This window comes from Carassius carassius, chromosome 7, assembly GCF_963082965.1.
Source record: "Carassius carassius chromosome 7, fCarCar2.1, whole genome shotgun sequence".
NCBI lineage: Eukaryota > Metazoa > Chordata > Actinopteri > Cypriniformes > Cyprinidae > Carassius > Carassius carassius.
The window spans coordinates 28,985,103-29,000,885 of NC_081761.1; the positions used below are offsets into that span (position 1 = coordinate 28,985,103).

The 15,783-nt window shown below is 40.2% G+C and overlaps 1 protein-coding gene and 1 pseudogene across 1 annotated transcript; both read left to right on the forward strand.

Annotated features, from left to right (window-relative positions):
- The first annotated feature begins 11,111 nt into the window (after positions 1-11,111).
- On the forward strand, positions 11,112-13,181 carry LOC132144236 (uncharacterized). Its single transcript, XM_059555019.1, has 7 exons — positions 11,112-11,345; positions 12,250-12,320; positions 12,408-12,584; positions 12,675-12,730; positions 12,814-12,900; positions 12,988-13,029; positions 13,098-13,181. Exons 1-7 carry the CDS (start codon positions 11,188-11,190, stop codon positions 13,179-13,181), a joined length of 675 nt encoding a protein of 224 aa, XP_059411002.1. The 5' UTR covers positions 11,112-11,187.
- An 86-nt stretch (positions 13,182-13,267) lies between these two features.
- Positions 13,268-14,991, forward strand: LOC132143144 (putative nuclease HARBI1; annotated as a pseudogene).
- Positions 14,992-15,783: the final 792 nt, after the last annotated feature.

Consider the following 15,783-nt stretch of genomic DNA (forward strand, 5'->3'; position numbering starts at 1 on the left):
AAATTCTCGCTATTAACAAACCATTAAATACAACTTTCACCTCAATAAACTCCTAATTTGATGCTTATTAATGGTTAATATGGTAGGTGTTAAGTTTAGGTATATGTTCTTTATAAGTGCTAAATAAACAGGCAATATGTTAGGTTTGCTAATAAGGAACTAGTTAAAAGTGAAAATTGGAACCTATACTAAAATGCTATAATAAAATGCTAACTCTGAAACAACATACAGAACTACCAAATTTTGCTATAAGTTTGATTGCAACATATAATAATTGCTGTTAATAGTGTTCATCATCTGTTTGATTATGTCTTTTGATTGATTTTTCATTAAATTTCTGCCATATGTACATTAACTGACAGTCACCACCGATAAGCTTATACTAAATATATAGTAAAAACTGTCGGGTTACGTATGTAACCATAGTTCCCTGAGTAGGGAACGAGACAGTGCGTCCTCTAGGGGCCGCTTTGGGGAACACTTGTTGGCCGGCGACAGCCTCCGACGTCACTACCGGCGCAACTATGAATAAACACCGGGATAGCACGTCACTATCTTCTTCATCTGAAGCTTGCGTCCGAAGCATGGCAGGGAGTTAGAGGACGCAGTGTCTCGTTCCCTACTCAGGGAACTATGGTTACATACGTAACCTGAGACAGTTCCCTTTCGAGGGAACTTCGAACTGTATCCTCTAGGGGCCGCTTTGGGGAACAGTATACCCACGCCATGCTGAGGGGAGTGCAGGCCAGAATCATGGCGAGCACTAAGTACCAACTCTACCATTTCCATGGGAGTTGCCCCTGGGACGTTCAGACGGCTGTCTGTGACAGTACCCCTTATGGCCAAAAGGCCTAAGCTACATACCCAACTTAATTGATAGGGCCTCGGCCCAGGGTAGAGCTGAAGGCTTGGAATCAGGAAAGATTCCTTTCAAGGGATATGGCTAAGAACCTAGCATTTCTACCAAGTCTTGCCTGTCACACAGGGGCTACCGCTAGCTTACGCATAAGCATGCTGAAAGAGCTGTCTCGACAGTTCTCTAGGTTTCAGAAAGATTTCAGAAAGTTTGCAGAGTCTTGCGTGCAAACTTACCACTTGTGGATTTTTAGAAAGTGCTCAAAGTGTTCACGTGCACACTGACCACCATGTGGTTTTGAGAAAGTACACAAAGCTTAGCGTGTGTACTTAAAGGTTCCTAAGCATAGCAGAGGTGCTGAATCTCACGGGAGAGGCAAGCTCAATTTTACAAACCTCGGGTGAGGGCAGCATCACCTGAGGCTGCATATACAAGAAGACTTCTGTAACTGCCACCTCCACTTCCCGCTAGATGCGACAGCACCTTTAAGCGGCCAGGAGACCCCTCGGGGTGACCTGGCTGGACATCCAATTAAATACACATAAGTATATACAGAGAGGTTACATTTACTCACCCACCCTCCTGCGGTGGAGCCCCACTCAAGGGGCGCCTCCTTTTAGTCTGGAGCATCAGTCAGGTGGTTGCTATGAACATAGAACCATAAAAACTTTATAGGCCCAGCATAGGAGACTGTTATGTGAGAGGTTTCCACCTAACCTCGATCAGGTGGAGAGCTGGTGGTTACAGGGGAATTAGGAAGGGGAGGATCAAAGCAGAAGTTAACCCTCTGAAGTCGATTAACGCATATACGCGTTATGAGGCTATTTTCTCCTGATAACCTCTTAGACTCCAGAGGGTTAAAAATCCCCAAAGGGAACGAGTAGATACCTTGGTATCACTCCGATTCGGACGAGAACGCTGCCTCGTCTAGATCATACCCCTTAGGTTCTGCTTACCTCCTCATGACCCACGATTCCTCTAACCCCTGCCCGCAGGTGGGGGAGGAGCGTGAGTTGCGACACTAGCCTTCTGTGCCCGTCTTTGATTCTCAGATCGAGACAGGCCAGGACCCCTATGTTGTTCGGGCTCAGACCTGGACCTTCGTGGAACGAAGGATCTGAAAACAGCAGAGTGCGCCTTCGTCTCCCTGAACTTCTCAAATAGCCGTCTCAATGGAAATATTGAAAAGCTCAGAAGGCGAAACCTGAACATCGAGAAGAAAGCATTTTCTTTCCTCCCGATGTCTGCCAGGTTCATCCACAGATGTCTCTCCGCTGCCACCATGGCCGCCATAGTCCTGTCCATGGCGGAGGCCGCCTGCTTGGTAGCATGAAGAGAGATCCGTGGTGCGGCGCAGCTCAGCTACCAGATCAGAAAAAGGCCCCTGCCTCTATCCAGGTCTCTTAGCAGATCAGTCTGATATGCTTGAAGCACCAGCATTGTGCTGTAATAAAGCCACAGCCTGACCTGCTGCTGCTTATGCCTTGCCATTTAAGCGAGATGATTTTCTGAAGGGGCTTAAATGGCAAGGAGGGAGATTAAGAGAGGATGTTTGCCCTGCAGAAAGAAAACATTTTCACAGGTAAAAATTATTTATAATTTTTTTTTGCTCTTTCTACAGGGGACATTCCCTCATAGCCATTTGGCGCATCACCTCGATGTCGGCAGATTACTTTAATGCCGAAACCGATGGATGCGAGAAGAAAACGGCATCTTTCATTTCTTTTTAATCTCTGTATGGAGATCATGCAGAAATAAAAGGCTCACCTGAGCTGGAGGGTTATGTTCAAAAGTTAATTTTCGCTCAATAACCTCAACAGCTCTACATACTGTACGCAGGGCAGGAGAATTGAGAAGGCTCAGCCTCAGCTTCTTCACCTTCATCCTCAAATATCTTCTTCTTTTCCTGGGTAAAAACCCAGCAGAGCACTAACCTAAGTATCAGAAAGTGTTAAAGATATAACATCATCCTCCCGAGGCTCTCGCTCGTCAGCCGCCCTTTTTTTTTTTTTTTTTACCAGCGCGAAAGGGAAAGTCCCTCTTTAAACCATTCAGACAGATCCACCTGTATTCTCACGAGCTCATTCACTTCCACGCCTCAACGCGGACAGGTCCTGAACCGTGGGAAGCAGATGGCTGCCTTCTTTCCCCTTTTTTTCAGAAGAGAGACGAACGAGAGCGGAGCTTTTTCCATTGAAAATACGCTCACAATGCATGCAGATTGCCTCCTCAAAGACATCGCGTGCATGCTCTTCACCCAAACAAATGACACAAAGATCGCGTGTGTCATCGGGTGTCAAATAACGCAGACACGGATGCACACATCATCTAAACGCTTGCTAGTTGTCGCCATAATAAACAGAGAAAGATCGCCCTTACCGGTTCTTTCAGATGCATGCTTCAAACAAAACGGTAAGTGAAGATGAAGAAGATAGTGACGTGCTTTCCCGGTGCTTATTTATAGTCGCGCTGGTAGTGACGTCGGAGGCTGTCGCCGGCCAACAAGTTGGTGTTTTTTCAATGTATGCTTCAGACACGGGTCACAACGAGGTGTTCCCCAAAGCGGCCCCTAGAGGACGCAGTTCGAAGTTCCCTCGAAAGGGAACTAGATTTTCTGTAAAGTTGCTTTGCAACTATTTGTATTGTGAAAAGCACTATACAAATAAACTTGAATATAGTAATTTTTAATGCATGACATTTTTGTGTTGATGTCCCCAAAATTAATATAAATTACTGTGATTTTTTGTAACTATTGTTTATTATTATTATTATTATTATTAGGTTTTTCTAAATTGTAAAACCTTGTTTTTCCAGAAAGCACGATTAACTTGTGCTCGTCTCTTTTCTAAACATACTGTGTTGATCACGATAAACTAGCTTTTTATTAGCCTAGTGTCATGGAGAGAGTTTATACTTGATTGTGTGTATAATTTCCTCATAACTACCAGTCTTGCCCTCGGCTGCCATCCTCAAATTTGTCTTATTCTGCTATTGTGCATTTTGAATACAGAGCTCTAATAATCACTGTTTCTATCCTCTGACTCTGAGATATGCCATGAATTCTAATGATCTCTCAGCCCGGTTTGAGATTGACCTGTAGGGCATTTGTTCAGGGTGAGAACAGCAGGTGCGCTATGAATTGGGCATCCTGGCTGAATCTCCTGCTCTCAGTTCTCGAGTGACGTCTACGTACAAGCCTTGAAAGGTTTGAAGCTGCGCAGCGAGGAGGAAACCGAGGTCTGTCTTTTTGTCTCATGCGATAGGTAGCAGAGCCTGGCTTTAGAGCCGGTTTGCGGTGACTGTTAATAATTCTCAGAGTGTAGCGTACTACACATTGTCAGGTTTCTCACCCTAGAAAGCAATGTAGGTGAGCTGGGCTTTGTGTGGTGAGACAGCTTGTGATTCTAAAGCAGTAAAAAATAGGAAGCAGGATAGACTGCGATACACTGGATGTTTACATAGTTTTTGTTTACAATTTGAGCAACATCTACTATCTTAAAAATATAGGCTCTAGACAGGCATGCTCAAAGAACCTTTCAGAAAAATCAATAAAAAATCTTAATGTAAAGAACATTTTAATAATCTATAGAACCTTTTCCCACTATTCCAATATATAGGACATTTTGTGGAATGGAAAGGTTCAGTGGATGTTAAAGGTTCTTCATGGAAAGCCATTGAAAGCCAATAAAGAAAAAACACACACACACACCATTATTAATAATGTAAACACAGAGTTTACTTATACTTCATGAACTAACCCCATGAACAGGCAAAACACTGATAGATGGGCCAGTGTCAATGTCCAGATTACTTATATTAGGTTACTTATATTTCACCCATCCTTCAGTTGTTGCATTTAAATGGCATTGTTGTGAGCTAGCTTGCGTCACTTCAGAGTTTCTACTGGTAGTGTGAATGCAAAAGGCCCTAGGAGAAATTTGAGTTTTTAGGGGTCCACCCTTGTGGCTAGTTCTCCTATAACTGCATTCCTATAAATCCCAGTGCAAAATCCCCTTATGCTGAGAGACTTTACACAGACTTCATAGAGTAACTCTGTATGAAGTTCATGGATGTGTGCATGCTCTTCTGCATTGAATATTTAATTATGGCCTATCTTTTCTTATCTGTACCTTAGTATGTTCCTCAGGGCCATTATGAAATGTGTGAACATCTATATTGCAATTTGTGAGTTTGCGTATGACAGAACCCATTGGGATGCATATAGCAGGTGGAATGCAGCAGGCAGTGCTTGTATGTCCTCCAACTATCCCCACAGAGCAGGATTACAACACCCCATTCTCCAGTGGGAAGTCCTCCAGCAAGGTGATGTAACAAGCCTCTGATACAACACATATGCTGGTAAGAAGAATGGGTGTTAGTTTCACAGTCAAAGATAACTTAAAGCTTCCTGCAAAGCAAAGCCTTGGGCAACAAGCCTAGCGGGATCGCAAACTGTCAAACCATACCCAGCCGACAATCCGTCATGCCATATCTTCACCCAACTTTAGCTTCTGACTTGAAGTCAAAATTATGTCACATTTTTAACAAGAGCCATGAGATGCCTTTTTTTTCACGTAGAAAGTGTTCTCGTGTGATGCTTTTGACACTTTGTTCTTATAAAGTCAAGTCAAGTCACCTTTATTTATATAGCGCTTTAAACAAAATACATTGCGTCAAAGCAACTGAACAACATTCATTAGGAAAAAAGTGTGTCAATAATGCAAAATGATAGTTAAAGGCAGTTCATCATTGAATTCAGTGATGTCATCTCTGTTCAGTTAAATAGTGTCTGTGCATTTATTTGCAATCAAGTCAACGATATCGCTGTAGATGAAGTGACCCCAACTAAGCAAGCCAGAGGCGACAGCAGCAAGGAACCGAAACTCCATCGATGACAGAATGGAGAAAAAAAACCTTGGGAGAAACCAGGCTCAGTTGGGGGGCCAGTTCTCCTCTGACCAGACGAAACCAGTAGTTCAATTCCAGGCTGCAGCAAAGTCAGATTGTGCAGAAGAATCATCTGTTTCCTGTGGTCTTGTCCTGGTGGTACTCTGAGACAAGATCTTTACAGGGGATCTGTATCTGGGGCTCTAGTTGTCCTGGTCTCCGCTGTCTTTCAGGGCAGTAGAGGTCCTTTCTAGGTGCTGATCCACCATCTGGTCTGGATACGTACTGGATCCGGGTGACTGCAGTGACCCTCTGATCTGGATACAGACTGGATCTGGTGGCTACGGTGACCTCGGAAAAAGAGAGAAACAGACAAATATTAGCGTAGATGCCATTCTTCTAATGATGTAGTAAGTACATAGGGTGTTATGTGAAGGGTTCCCGGTTCTGGTTTACCTAATTAATGCAGCCTAAAAATCCTTTAACGCATTTGGATATTAAAAGCATATTAGTATGTGTAAGCCAGGTTAAAGAGATGGTTCTTTAATCTAGATTTAAACTGCAAGAGTGTGTCTGCCTCCCGAACAATATTAGGTAGGTTATTCCAGAGTTTAGGTGCCAAATAGGAACAGGATCTGCCGCCTGCAGTTGATTTTGATATTCTAGGTATTATCAAATTGCCTGAGATTTGAGAACATAGTGGACGTAGAGGATTATAATGTAAAAGGAGCTCATTCAAATATTGAGGTGCTAAACCATTCAGGGCTTTATAAGTAATAAGCAATATTTTAAAATCTATACGATGTTTGATAGGGAGCCAGTGCAGTGTTGACAGGACCGGGCCAATATGGTCATACTTCCTGGTTCTAGTAAGAACTCTTGCTGCTGCATTTTGGACTAACTGTAGTTTGTTTACTAAGCGTGCAGAACAACCCACCCAATAAAGCGTTACAATAATCTAACCTTGAGGTCATAAATGCATGGATTAACATTTCTGCATTTGACATTGAGAGCATAGGCCGTAATTTAGATATATTTTTGAGATGGAAAAATGCAGTTTTACAAATGCTAGAAACGTGGCTTTCTAAGGAAAGATTGCGATCAAATAGCACACCTAGGTTCCTAACTGATGACGAAGAATTGACAGAACAACCATCAAGTCTTAGACAGCCTTAGATCATTTGTAACTCTAAGGAGAGCAGTCTCAGTACTATGATATGGTCTAAATCCTGACTGGAAATCCTCACATATACCATTTTTCTCTAAGAAGGTAATAATTGTGAGGATGCCACCTTTTCTAGTATCTTGGACAGAAAAGGGAAATTTGAGATTGGTCTATAATTAACTAGTTCTTTGGGGTCAAGTTGTGTTTTTTTTGATGAGAGGCTTAATAACAGGCAGTTTGAAGGTTTTGGGGACATATTCTAATGACAATGAGGAATTAATAATAGTCAGAAGAGGATCTATGACCTCGGAAGCACCTCTTTTAGGAGCTTAGATGGTATAGGGTCTAACATACATGTTGTTGGTTTAGATGATTTAACAAGTTTATACAATTCTTCCTCTCCTATAGTAGAGAATGAGTGGAACTTTTCCTCAGGGGGTCTATAGTGCACTGTCTGATGCGATACTGTAGCTAACGGCTGAATGGTTGCAATTTTATCTCTAATAGTATCGATTTTAGAAGTAAAGTAGTTCATAAATTCATTACTGCTGTAGTGTTGGGAAATGTCAACACTTGTTGAGGCTTTATTTTTCATTAATTTAGCCACTGTATTGAATAAATACCTGGGGTTATGTTTGTTTTATTCTAAAAGAGAAGAAAAGGAATCGGATCTAGCAGTTTTTAAAGCTTTTCTGTAGGATAGGTTACTTTCCCGCCAAGCAATACGAAATACCTCTAGTTTTGTTTTCCTCCAACTGCGCTCCATTTTTTGGGCTGCTCTCTTTAGGTTGCCAGTGTGCTCATTATACCATGGTGTCAAACTGTTTTCCTTAACCTTCCTTAAGGGTAGAGGAGCAACTCTATTTAAAGTGCTAGAAAAGAGAGAGTCCATAGTTTCTGTTACATCATCAAGTTGTTCTGAGGTTTTGGATATGCTAAGGAATTCGGATACATGAGGAAGATAACTTAAAACACAGTCTTTTGTGGTAGAAGTGATGGTTCTTCCACACTTGTAACAAGAAGTAGAATTTACCATTGTGGCTATATGAAGTTTGCACAAAATTAAATAATGATCTGAGATATCATCACTTGGCTGCATAATTTCAACACTATCAACATCAATTCCATGTGACAGTATTAAATCTAGAGTATGATTTCTGTGGCACAGAATAGCTGAAAAATGGCACTTGATAATTGGAATAGCTGTATGGTACTTGGGGGTCTAATGTCTTAAATTCTGGTCCTAATCCAGTTCGCTTCCATATGTAGAAGAAAGTAGTATCTCTCTGTGGAGAGTTCATATGTTGTATTGCCAAATTAATCTACAACACCATCATGTTGTGTTAGGATCCAAATAAACTGGATAAAAGAATAATTGTCTTGAGGTCTGAAGTGAGCTTGGATGCATGAAATACCTAAAGGAGCAGTTCACCTAAAAATAAAAATTGTCATTATTCATGCAAACTCAATGTTGTTCTAAACCCACTGTTTTAGCATGAACAATTGAGAGAGAGAGAGAGAGAGAGAGAGAGAGAGAGAGAGAGAGAGAGAGAGAGAGAGAGAGAGAGACTTCATCTTATATAATTTGTGTGTTTATATTCAAAGTTTTAATTTTTACTATCTTTTTAACAAGAGCTTCAGGAAACATGAAAGATCACAAAAGTCCATTAAATATGACACCTTTGGTGCTCATCAGTTAGTAAATAAGCCAACAAGAAACATACATGTTAAAAATTATTTACTTTAATTGCATAAAAATTATGAACAACCTTAAATTTGGGCTCTAAGGAAAACAGGTATAATAGTGCTCTAGATAAAGTCTGGGTTGACTGATAATGCAGCAAATTGTGCTCTTGAGATAATCTTAATTTGCATCACTTATTCTGTAATGATGGAGAAGCACCCTTTTCCCCCAAACCAGTACACAGATCATTCTTTATAACGTATAACTGATAAATTTGTGCAGTGTAATGCTTTGCTGGACAGGCTGCTGCCGTTTTCCCATTGCCATTTTGACATTATACATACTTAATGGCTGGTTGCACACTTGCATTTGTGTTTTATGAACTGATATTTAGTCTGTTTATTTAGCCAGAGAGCAATTAGGTCCTTAAATGTTCAGTTAATTGAAGATTTTATAGAGATTCATCATCATTATTATTATTATTATTAAAAATGAAAAAAAAAAATATATATATATATATATATTATTAATGAAAAAAAAAAAATAGTTGCATAGCATATGACTACAAATTTTGCAGGAGCACTAGGATGCAAAGTATGTTGACATGGGCATTGACACTACCCCTGGGCCCTTAGAAGCACCCCTGGTCCAAGAGGCTACAAAACCAAAGCCTGCCCTACTTCTCCAACTAATGGAATTAATTTATTATTAAATTAATGAGTAATTGGTTAGAAAAATATGTTGAGTGTTCATGTGTCAGCCATTTCCAGAGGCTCTGCATTTTACCCGGCCTTTTTATTAAAAGTTCCTTTTACTGTTCTCTATGAACTCTCCAAACATATCCAAAATGTAAAACCCATCTATTCAAACCCATCAACTTTTGATTTTGCAAACTATCCAGCTGGTCGCCTAGTCGGGGTTGGTCAATTTTTCTTCATTACCTTTTGTACAGCACCCTAATACAAATCTAAGAATGACATTTAATCTAAACTAAATATTGTAGAATAATACTGCAAAGGGTATTAATACAGGAATATGTATATCATTGTAGTAATAGAATAATACAATGCATACATGTGCATTTAGTGTACTTTCCTCATTGAAAGTGCAGTAGCACAATGCGTTGTATTATTTATATTTCTATTACATTCTAGCTACATTCAACAAACCTGGCTGACCCAAACCCAAAGGCAGCCTTTTTTTTTTTTTGATTGCCTGAAGAGTGCATTGCAGTTATCTTGGTATCAAGTTAATGCATGTGAAATCACACCTGTGTATGTGAGTGCTTTTCATTATATGCCAAATATCAGTACATTTCACTAACTGTTATATAACTTCCATTGTGATGCCACTTCTCTTTTTCTTCCCCTTGCACATCAATCTGCCAAAAGCTCAGTGAGAAATTGCATACACAGTAGCCTTTTTAAGTGTTGCCCTTTTCTTATATATGGCAAAATGAATTTTCCCTACTTCAGATTGCATTTTTCTCATGCTATGCATGACTTCTCCTGCTTTTTGGGAAATCAGCCAAAGCAAAAAATAGATATTTTTTGCCATCATATACCAATTATGGCCATGCACGTTCTTCTATTTAGAGCTTATTATTATTATCACTATCAATATCACTATCGTTATCATTATCAATAATAATAGTGATAGTTATAATAATAATGATAATCACTGTCACTAGAATTAATATTAAAACAATAAAAAGTAACTGAATAAAAAAAAAAAAAAATCTGGTCATCTGGTATTTAACAGATATTTCTGGCCTTACTGAATCAGAATTCAGGCTTATTAAGAAATGGACTGAGGTCACCATGACTTCTCTTTCACTTCAGGCCACATGTTCTTTCTAGCCTTCCTGCTTTGAAGCGAGAGGAGGAATGTGCAGGACACAGTCTGATCAAAGCAAAAGTAAAATAATTTGGCCCTCGGGACTCTACGAGATATCTTAGCGACCTCATCTTCAGACAGCACAACAACAACAACAAAGACAGGCCTTCAAAACAGTCACTTTCTCCTATATCCAAACATTTCACAAGTCTTAAAGGAGCAGTTCGCCCCAAAAATATATCATAATTTGCTGACCTTTATGCCATTTCAGATCCATATGACTTTCCTCTGTGGAATACAAAAGGTAAATTATTGAAAGATTTGAATGAACTTGGCATGCTTTTTAAATATAATGAATAAGGCCTGGAGCTTGGATCCATTAATGGACTCTCATTAAACGTTTATTTTTGAATTGTTTTTAAGTTTACCTTTTGTGTTCCACAGAAGAGAGAAAGTCATATGGACTTTCTACATAAAAAAACTATGTCTAAATTAAACTACTGTGTTGTTGATGATCTCTGCCATCATAGTCCTGAGGCCTGTTGCACAAAAGTAGAATTAAGACATCCGGGATAAATGACTCCGCTGAGTTCAATGAAGCCAAAACATGTGCGTCCAGGCTTAATTGGTTGCACAAAGACCAAGCCAGGATGAGCAGACACGGATTCATTAAGCAAGGTGAAACCAATCCTGGATAGGTGCGCGCTCACGGCTCACTCAAATAGACCCCGCCACAGATCACAGATTAACTGATTTACCATGGCAACTAGAGCCGCGTACTTTTCCCCGTCGGAAGCACAAATCCTCATGGAGGCATACGAGGAGGTAAAAGATATAATTAAGAAGAAAGGCAACACCGCCACAGTGATAAATCAAAGAGAAAAAGTGTGGCAAAGTATTGCAGACCGCCTGAATGCGTAAGTAGTGCACAATTACACACTCACCGCTCCGCTGAAACATCACAATTACAATTCAAATATTTAATTCACATCTCCAAAAACGCAGTTGTACTGTAATTATGAAACGGTTAAATTTTTAATTGAAATGCACTGCAGATATGAGTGAAATTGTGTAAAGTAACTCCATCACACTGTATAAAGCTATGATAAATTATTATTAAAGCCTTACATTATTATTTAACGTTACTACGCTCAGTACGGTTTAATCTTAGCCGTTGTACTCTGCTTCTTATGTTGTCCACCGTTTTTTTGTGTTTCTCCTGCTTTTATTAATGTAAAGCTGCTTTGACAGAATGAAACAATTGTGAAAAGTGCTATATAAATAAAATTTAATTGAATAAATAGATGAGCTATAATAATAATCACTTTAATTTATATAGCGCCTTTCAAAGGACCCAAGGTCGGTTGCTCACTGCACTGCAAAAATGTCTTTCTTACTTAGTATTTTTGTCTTGTTTTCAGTAAAAAAAAAATATCTAAAAAAAAATCTTAAATATTTTCTTGAGCAAAATTACCTAGGAAAATAAGCAAAAAAATCTGCCAGTGAAACAAGAGAACTTTTCTAAAATTAAGTGTTTATGGAAAAAGTAAACTTATTTCAAGAGAATTTTTCTTATTATATTGACAGATTTTTTTATTTTTTTGCTTGTTTTATGCACACATTTACTTAAAGTTTATATTTTTTGTCTAAACTATACTTATTTTGCTAGGTCATTTAGCAAATCAAGAAAATACATCTTTATTTAAGATTTTTTTATTTTGATATTTTTACTGAAAACAAGACAAAATACCAAGTTTTGCAGTGTGACTCCATTAAATGTTCTTGTGATAAAGAATGTGTGTGTGTGTGCGTGTGATGTAGATTAAACATGAACGGGCCAAAACGGACATGGCAGCAGGTCAAAATCAAATACAAGAACATTCTGCAGAATGGTATGGTCCCTGACTAATATTTAACAAAGCACAAGCATATATTGTACCCAGAAGGTGCCTGCTCACACATTGTCTGTACTGTTTTAGCAGTGAAAAAGAATACCCACAGACAAGGCACGGGTGGTGGGTCACCAAAGGCTGACCTTACCCCAGCAGAGGACATGGCCTTGGAGCTAAATAAAGGCAGGCCCGTCTTAGAGGGGATCCCTGGGGGGAAAGAGACGAGCATAGGTTCCTCCCAAGATGCCACCCGCTTCATTCAAGGTATGTCCTTCCATCTCTACATGGGATACAACCACATTCATATTGAATCAATTTGGACTGTCTGACTTTGGTTTACCTATTGCCTTGCAGTGTCTGGCAGCACTGTGTTCCTGTTAGAGCCACAAGCACCAGACGATGCTGATCCAGTGAGTACTCCCATCAAAGGCATACTGTAGGCCTGGCATGTCTTGTCTACTAGCTTCAATATGAATCCGATTAAATGTGATAGGGTGAAAGCCCCAGTGCAGCAGCAACAGCACATGATGGAGACGATGATGAGGAGGAGACCATCTCTCTGGATTCCAGAAGGCATGAGGTATCATGTTAAGACTGTGAAAGTACTATTTACTCTACAATGGTGAGGAGTCCTCATCAAAATCAAAAAATCTAATTTCTTTTACAGGACCCAGATGCTATACAGTGGGAAAACCAGCCTGGCAACATAGTGCGTATTAATAAAAGGACACCACATCCTGCCAAATTCCAGCTGCGCTAATATTATTGTGTTCACAGAGCTCACAAGCTATCAGAAAGTTGTATGGCAACCACCTCCGGCGCCAAATAGAACTGGCAGACATAGACATTCAGTACAAGTAGAAAAATATGGAAAATCTTGCACTGGAGTCCGAAATAAAAAAAGAGGACCATTAGGAAACTGGACCTTGAAATAAAAAAACTTGAGAGGGAGGTGAGATATGCCTTCAATGTACACTGTATGCTAACTGTAACACAAATGTATTAATCATTATTTTTCTTTCCTCCCCCAGCTCCAAGAAGATGACACAGCTCAAAATAAAAATTAGGTATATTCTCGTAAAGTCAAGTGAGCCATGACATATGAGCTCTTATTGTGAGCACACAGGACGGTGGCATCTTTCTAAGGTTTTTTTTAATTTTCCCAGCAATCAGTACAACCAAGTCATCGTTATAAGGCACCGGCCTCTTTTGCCCACCCCCCCAGCACCAGGTGTGGCCACTAGCCTAAATGAAGGCCCAAAATTGTGTGTTCCTTTCTGCTCTGACAATGGCATGCCCATTCTTGCGAGATGTGGTGGATGAAGAAGCACTTGTGCTGAGGAGAGCCTTCAGGCGAGAAAGGGTCTTCAGGGACCGGTTGGACCCACTGGCCTTCCCTGATGACCATCTATATGAAAGATACAGGTTTTCTGCAGATGGCATCAGGTATCTATGCAGACTACTGGGTCCCAGGATTAAGCACCGCACTGCACGGAGCCATGCACTGAGTGTGGAGCAAATGGTTTGTGTGGCCTTGCGCTTTTTTGCTAGTGGAGCCTTCCTGTACTCAGTGGGGGATGCAGAACAGCTGAACAAGGCCACAATTTAACCGCACAATAAGGAGTGTGTGTCTGGCTATCAAAGCATTAGCAGATGTCTTCATCTCCTTCCCTGGCCACAGAAGACTCTGTGACATCAAAGAGGAGTTCTATAGGATTGCAGGTAAGAGGATCTACAAATTGCAGGACAACTGTTAACACCTAGTAGGATACTCATTACTTTGTGTGACAGGTTTCCCCAATGTCATTGGTGCAGTGGACTGCACACACATAAGGATAAAAGCCCCCTCAGGTGCCCATGAGGCCGATTTTGTGAATAGGAAATCCTTTCACAGCATTAATGTTCAGGTGAACATAACTTTTTGATATTGTCCATTGACGGACACTCTGCATTGCCAGTGATGTGCATTGATTGGTGTAATATTCCTCATCTTATGATTTCAGATGGTCTGCAATGCTGACTGTGTGATCAGCAATGTTGTGGCAAAATGGCTCAGTCCATGACTCCAGAATCTTTCGGGCCTCTGAAATCTACCAGTGCCTATCACAAGGTAAGCCACACAACCCCTATTTATAACCATCATGGCTGTGTCAAAAATATCACTGTGTTTATGAGGTAGTAATGATGAGATTTTGTGTTGACAGGTGAATTCTCTGGTGTGTTGCTGGGAGACAGGGGGTATGGCTGCCAGCCTTTTCTCCTGACACCTTTCACAGACCCCCAGGAAGCACAGCAGGCCTACAACCATGCCCATGCCAGGACCAGGGCCAGAGTTGAAATGACCTTTGGCCTCCTGAAGGCACGCTTTCACTGCCTTCACAAATTAAGGGTCAGCCCTGTTAGGGCATGTGATAGTACTGTGGCTTGTGCTGTCCTCCACAATGTGGCCTGCCTGAGGAAGGAGAGGGCCCCCAGAGTGCCACCAGCCATGGACTGGGACAATCCGGCAATCTTCCCTGATGACGACAGTGGTCAGCTGCTGAGGGACCAATATGTGTTGAATTATTTTAGTTAGTATGTGTGCTTTCAATTTTGGTTAAATATGTCCTGCGGTGGCAGAGGAATTTGGGTTTTTTTGGGTTCGTTTTTTTACGAATTTGGCCTCTTATGATGTTTGTGTGGTATACTGTGTGTAATACAAGGCTGCAGGGAGGCTACTGCATCCATTCATTTGTCTGTTCAGTTGATGTGTATGGATTTGTCCTGCATTTATTTTAGTGTTCAGACATGCAGGGTGTGTTATATACAGACCTTTGAATGTGTATGTATCATTTTGTATAGTATGCTTTGATTCTGTGCTTTCCATCTTGTAGAGTCACTGTGACTTCAGTTTCGAAAGGAGCTGATGGTTTAGCTGCTTTGTTTTGTCCTTATTCAATAAAGGAACATAATGTTACACATTGTGTTTTTATATTCATATGGAATGTGTATTTGTTTATATGACAGAGTACTAGGGCCACACTGAGGAAAAAGGATAGTCATAAATTTATGAGGCTGGTTCTTTCTGCAGAAAAGCTACATATTCTTTTTACAGTTTTGATACTTATGACAATGTGATACTTAATATTCTGGCACATCAGCACATCGCAATTTCACGAAATGCCCCACATCTGTCATTTTAACAACTGTCCTCCTTTAAAACAACTGGTTACAATATTATGACTCGTCTTTTTTTTCCCTCGGTGGCCCTAATATTCTATCATTTTATATATAGCCTTATAGTCTATGGGAAACTGTAAATTATCTAATGATAGCAACATCATCTAAAAATCATTATTTATCCAAAATGATTGAAATTAATGATCACAAACGTTTAAATAATGACAGTGGGTCTAGTTATATGTGATAACAATGTATAGTGAGCAGTGAAATAACTATTGGTTTCCATTTGTGGTGACTGCTG